This window comes from Egretta garzetta, unplaced genomic scaffold (assembly GCF_000687185.1).
Source record: "Egretta garzetta isolate BGI_Z169 unplaced genomic scaffold, ASM68718v1 scaffold118, whole genome shotgun sequence".
Lineage (NCBI taxonomy): Eukaryota > Metazoa > Chordata > Aves > Pelecaniformes > Ardeidae > Egretta > Egretta garzetta.
Window position 1 is genome coordinate 3,193,946 of NW_009260484.1, and position 6,000 is coordinate 3,199,945.

The 6,000-nt window shown below is 36.4% G+C and overlaps 1 protein-coding gene across 2 annotated transcripts in view; it reads right to left on the reverse strand.

Annotated features, from left to right (window-relative positions):
• The window catches only part of NUP133 (nucleoporin 133), a 41,985-nt gene that overhangs the window by 30,126 nt on the left and 5,859 nt on the right, over positions 1 to 6,000 (reverse strand). Inside the window, exons 1-4 of one of the 2 annotated variants that reach the window (XM_009644145.2) lie at positions 4,152 to 5,963; positions 3,622 to 3,740; positions 2,721 to 2,824; positions 1,611 to 1,718 (exon numbers count right to left, since the gene is read on the reverse strand). In XM_009644145.2, the coding sequence (XP_009642440.1) occupies positions 1,611 to 1,718; positions 2,721 to 2,824; positions 3,622 to 3,646 (237 nt within the window). In that variant the 5' untranslated portion in view covers positions 3,647 to 3,740; positions 4,152 to 5,963. Of the gene's footprint in view, positions 1 to 1,610; positions 1,719 to 2,720; positions 2,825 to 3,621; positions 3,741 to 4,151; positions 5,964 to 6,000 lie in introns of those variants that run through there. The other variant, XM_035899660.1, reaches the window with a different exon arrangement.

The following is a 6,000-nucleotide window of genomic DNA, read 5'->3' on the forward strand; positions in this document are numbered from 1 at the left end:
GAAACACAAAAAAGTAGTAAATACATATGGATGCACACTGACAAACCTAGAACTGAATTGCAAAATAATTCTGTAGCACAACTCAATATGTGCAGGGAATGTTATACTTGCTTATTTTGCTAATAATAATATTTTCTACTGGTTCTTGTTCCTGATAATTCAGGGTCTGCTATTGAAATAGAAACAAAACTTACATTTGTAATACATCTGTGGAGAATTCCAGATCCCAAGAGTTATAAGCTACTATGGAAGACTTAAAATGCAGACTATAATTTAAGAAAGAAACTGCTCTAGTGTCATTAAGAGAAATATCGAATCACACAGGTGTGCCCACATTAGGGCTCCTGACTCAGGAAATCACTCAGAGACCAAATTCAAAGCATGAAGCAAGAGACTGTGTTCAAGTAGAGATTTAGACAGAAAGCATTTTACCTAATCTACTGTTGTTGGAAAAAAAAAAAAAATCAATCACAGAACAATAGAAGAACTGTAGCACAGAGCTATTCTTGATCTCCTTGGAGTTTTCTGATTTTTGACTAGACACATGTCTTCACAAAGGAAAGCAGTAGGCTAATGAACATCGCAACAATTAAAAAAATTCCACAGAATGCATTGTCCTTTGTGATTCCTACCCATTATTTAACAATTTTCATTTTAGTGAAATATTTTCTACCACTGTTATTTCTACTTCTCTCTATAAAATCATAGTACCATGCATAGCTCACAAACTGAAGAAAGATGGAATAATAAAAAAAAAAATAATCTTAGTTTAGGTGTATTAATTCTTCTTGAACTTCTTTGGGTATGACTAAGTCATAGTGCATTTAGAGTTTTATGAGCTAACCACAAGATACTAAGATTGCTTTTCATCATCTGGAAGCGTAACACAATAACAAATCCAAAGAATAGATCCTATCAGACTCTGTGCTGCTTCTTCCTTCCAAAGACAACTGCTTATCCATTTTTATTAGAGCACCACATATATTAACTGAAAACTATACCCAAGCTGAAAATGAGAGCTTCTTTCCTTCATGAATGACAGTAACAGACACATCAACATACTTTCAGAAAACTTAACTGATCTTCAAACCTGACCCTCTAGCACAGTATATTATGAAAAGGCACTTAGGAAAAGTAATTAAATCATCTGTCCTCCCAGCACCCGCTTCCTTATAAAGACCAGCCAAGGGACGGTGCTGGTGTTTGCTTCTCACCCATGCATACTCAGAATTAAACCACTGCTGAACAACTTTTTCAGCCAGCATGCATTTAAATTGCACTTGCTTAGACTGAATATTCAGATTGCCTTGGTGTTTGTTAACACAATACTTCTTAGTTTACTGTATTCTTGTTTGTTATGAAAGCACACCAAGTAATCCTGAGGAAAACTATTATTTAAACTGATCCTATAACATGTAAATGGTGTAATTTGAAAAGACTAGCAGAATTTTGTTTATTTCAAACATATTTATTGCGAACTATCAGTCCTGACCTTTTGAATAGATAGTACACCACCAACTGCAGTTTTCAAATAAGTACTTGATAAAATAGGATATATGCAAAGTTACTCTAGAAGTATTTTTAAACACTAAAATTTAAAAGTTAATCACCTGCAGAGAAGGCGCTTCACCTGAGGAGGTGAGACAAGATATAGCTGCTAAACTAGAATTCCACTGGAAGTCACTGGGTGGCAGCTGCAGTTCCTTGCACAGAGATAACTGTAAGAAAAGAAAAAGATGCCATAGTAAGCATAAGACTGGAAGAATTTATTCCTCTGCCACAAAGTCTTTAGGTATTTTGACCCTGCTAAAAATTTTCAACTAGCCCAGGCACTGTAAGGGAACCAAAAGAAACTCACAAGACATTTGCAGCAAGGTTGTCACAACCAGCAAACAGATAAAAAACACCTACTTGTACATTTTCAAACATCACTGTTTTTCTTTTAGTTATTTCTGTTTCTCACAACGGTACAACGCTGAATTATTTCTTTCAGAAGTGCGTGAAGTGCATGAACTAGAAGCACCTAGCTCACTAGGTACTAACAGAGCAGGTAAGGGTAACACTCCGCTCTCCCCTCCTAACCCCCTCCCACGCCCCCAAAGTTCAACAACCAGGAAAAGTTTAATCCCTTGAAAAATCCCTACAAGTACCAGAATGCATATACCTGACACTCCACTGTAAGGCAGAATCTGTATAATTAACATACGTTGCACTAATTAAAGATACTGAATTTATAACTACAGGTTCCCTCTGACCAGCCTTGCTATTCACCGAAACAATGCTGAAAGAAACACTGCCATGGGGGGGGGAAAAAAAATCCTTGACATAAGAAACCTAGATGAAACATATGTTCAGCACAGCTGAAACAAACCTTTTTTTTGTTTTGTTTTGACAAGTTGAAAATCAGTCCCAGAATAATCTAAACCAATCTGTAACATATCAACTAGTTTCTAACTATTAAAATAAGCTTTATCAAGACCAGGACTACCTAAGAGACACACCTATTAAAATGCAAAGAATTAACCTTAGTGTTATGTGAGAATTAAAAATGAAGAGAGACTAGAAAAATGTTAAGCTTCCTTAAAAGCTTGATCCCACTGCTTCTGGAGGAAACCAGACAAACTTCAATTTATAAAGAAACTTGTTTTTAAAAAATATAACTGAATAACTTGTTCAACTAGCATAAAACAGAAGTTTTTCCATCTTCATCTTTCAGTTACCTTAGCTACTGGAGATTGACCAATCTTCCAAATAATCAGCCTCTCTTTATGGACTAGCCAGGCCCATCCACTTTCATCCACTTGAACACTCAGCTGGTCATCAGCTACATAAGAAGTAATTTTTTTTAAAGCATTCAGATTTTTAAAACACTGCAGAGTAACCTTAAGACCAATAAACTTTCATTGTCATATGAAAACAAGAAATACATTTTCTATTAAATTAAATTCCATGTTAGAATTTCCATGTATTTGATTAAGACAGCAAATTACTACATATAGTTTAAAAATCCATTTGACAAATGCTCAGCTTTTGAGTGAAAAGTAAGACAATCCTAGAAGCTATTTCCATCAATTTACAGAAGATTATAAAAGGTTTATAAATTGCTCAGCAATTTTCAGGATTATTTTTAAGATACGCATTTTTGGTTCTTCTTGTATCTATGATAAAAAGAAAACTTATCCACATGGAAAAATTGCTTAGGAGACCAATTTCTTGAACTCAGGGAAAGGTTTAGAAATGATAACAAATGTGGGTTAAAAATAAATTTTAAAAAAATTAAAGAGTCCACTCCAGGACACAACAGAATCAAAACAAGCATTAAAGGTGAGAAAGAACCACTAAGCAAAAGTTTCTAAAAAACTACTATTGGCTTTCTTTATTATCCTGGATTTTACGATATATTGGTTAAGACAGCACCTGAAGGATATTTACACACATCCATACTCACATGGGTGCTATTACAATTATAGTTACATGGCTAACCAAGTTGGATTCAAACTAAGGCACAAACATTTCCGTTTCCACTGTAAAGTCAGCATTTAAATGGCATCAACAACATGTTAACTCTTCTCTCACCCGTCAATTTTCATGAGAAAAACAGCAGATAAAAGCAGTTCTTACCATCAGCCTTCTTCAGGGCTTCCATAACCTTAACAGGCAGAGAGGATCCAAAAGCCTTAACATCATAGTTAATAGTCTCACTGGCTGAGGGATGCTGGATAACTCTGGTAGGAGTTGCTCTTACACAAAACGAAAAGTTATAGTTAGTCTTCTATTGTTTTGTTGGTTTATGTAAAATAAACATGCTCCCTCTGGGAGCACCATCTAAAGCAGTAATTTGGTGGCCTCCCTACAAGTTGTTAGCGGTCGTCAAACTCCTTCAGTCTTTGAAGAACTCATTTTGAATATGCATTCCTCCCCCAGCAACAAAATTACTGTTCAACTTCTCTACGTTCTGGTTATCTATAGAATAAAGCTATCCACAATGCCAGGGGAAGTTCAAGTTCTTCCCTGACTGCGGGGCCTGTTTCCATCCCCAGTTCTAACACCGCTGGGCAGCGCGCACCGTGCAACACTTTGAACACCCATGGCAGCTTGGATCAGCTAGCACTTCTGCTGCCCTTGTTCTGTGTGGAGACTGCAGTTCTTACCTGTTTCAGTCATTATTTGTTTCATGATACAATTTATAAAAGCTGCTTTGCATCTTCCCCCACCTTCTTTCTCTGGAACAGCATAGGTCTGCCTTTTCTTCTGCACACGATTAAGTGGCTAAATTTCTCTGCTTTTAGAAGATACTGCTTTTTTTTTTTTTTTAATTCTCCTCACAAGTAAAATAATGTCACAGACCTCCCCTGTGTGAAATGCCAAAAGATGATGATACACAGCTAGAAGTGTGGAAAAACACCATATTAAACAGACCTGAAGTAAAAGCTCCCCCAAACTGAAAATGGGCAATCTTGTCTATTTCAACAACAGCTGCTCCTGAGAAAAGAGATTCTGAACCACTGAAATTGATGTGGGACTCATGTTAAATCTCAGTTTTGATTCATATGGAAGGGAGAAGAGGGGAAGCTGGGGGGTGGGAAATGCCTAAACTTTGACTATTTTATCTTCTTTTTAAATACAGAGGTTCTTATTATTTTCCTATTTTTCCTATACCAGTGATACATCTGAGGAACCCTTGAACTCAAATGCTAATAAGAGATATTTATAACACTGAACATGTGGTATCGTATGTTTATAGTTTTAATGTACAATACCACTTTTAAAGACCCTTAAAACTGTTCAACTATAACATGTTTCAGTCAGAATTTGGTGCCATGAGAACAGAGCACATCAAATATCTTACAAAGAATCTGAGAGTACCTGAGAAACCACAGACTAATGAAGTCTTACTACTCCTGTAGGAAAGTAAATGAGCAAAGTGAGTAAACATGGATTAATAACTTTCATAGATTTTTTTTTCTTTTTCCTTTTCATACAGAAAAGTCATGCCTAATGGTTCCATCAGAATTTTCTGAAAAAGAGTCAGTGAATACCAGCCAGACAATATTAAGTACTTGAATTTCCCCAAATCTTTCAAAAACATCCCTTATCAAGATTCCTAAAGAAATCAAGCTGAGAGACATGAGGAAGTCTTCCTTGTAGACCAAACCTGGCATAAAAGAAAGCAATAAGAAAAATAATACAGAGGAAAAAAAGACTACTTTATACACTGCAAGAAAGTTTCCATTCTATACACCTGTAGCGGTGCGTAAAATCTTCAGCACAGCCGTAAAAGAAACAAACTGCCAGAGTGACGGTGTCTTGACAGTACAATATTATTTAGGACAATCAAAGAGCAAACAGAATACCCGAGTTACTAAATACAGAACAAAAGGCAAAACAGAAAACATCATGAAAACTCCACACACAGTTTCCTGAGTACCGGGATAACCTAGCATGCACACATTGCAGAAGGATATTGTAGAAAAACTACAGAAAAGAGATTGAAGGATGATTAGAGATACAGAGCATCTTACAATACATCCCAACAGAAAAACAAATGGCAAAGCTGCCTTTGTGAAACAGCAGTGCTGTAACCTGCAATGGCTTGAGCGTGTAAAAATGAGGCAGGGCTTGCAAGACAGAAGAAATATTTTGTTAAACCTTCCCGTCTAGATAGTTGAAGCGAGAGCTTTCAGGCAGAGCCCTCTCATTAAGCTCATTTAGAAGTATGCCTTAGTACATTTACACAGGGCCAATACAATCTAATTGCTGACTATTACACGTGACCAAGTGGCACTTTTCCCCCTCCTTTTACTCAGTAAGGTCAAATGATTTTATCTCACTACAAGCCTCCGTGGTCTGCACCTGGGTTTTGGCTGTGTTTGCAAGGCTCAAGAAAGAGATTCAGATGGCAAGCACCCGAAGGTTCCGATCTCTTTTTTTTTTTTTTTTTTTTTAAAATTATGATACTTTTTTTGCTACTCTCTTCCATCCCTACCCTACCTTCCTATT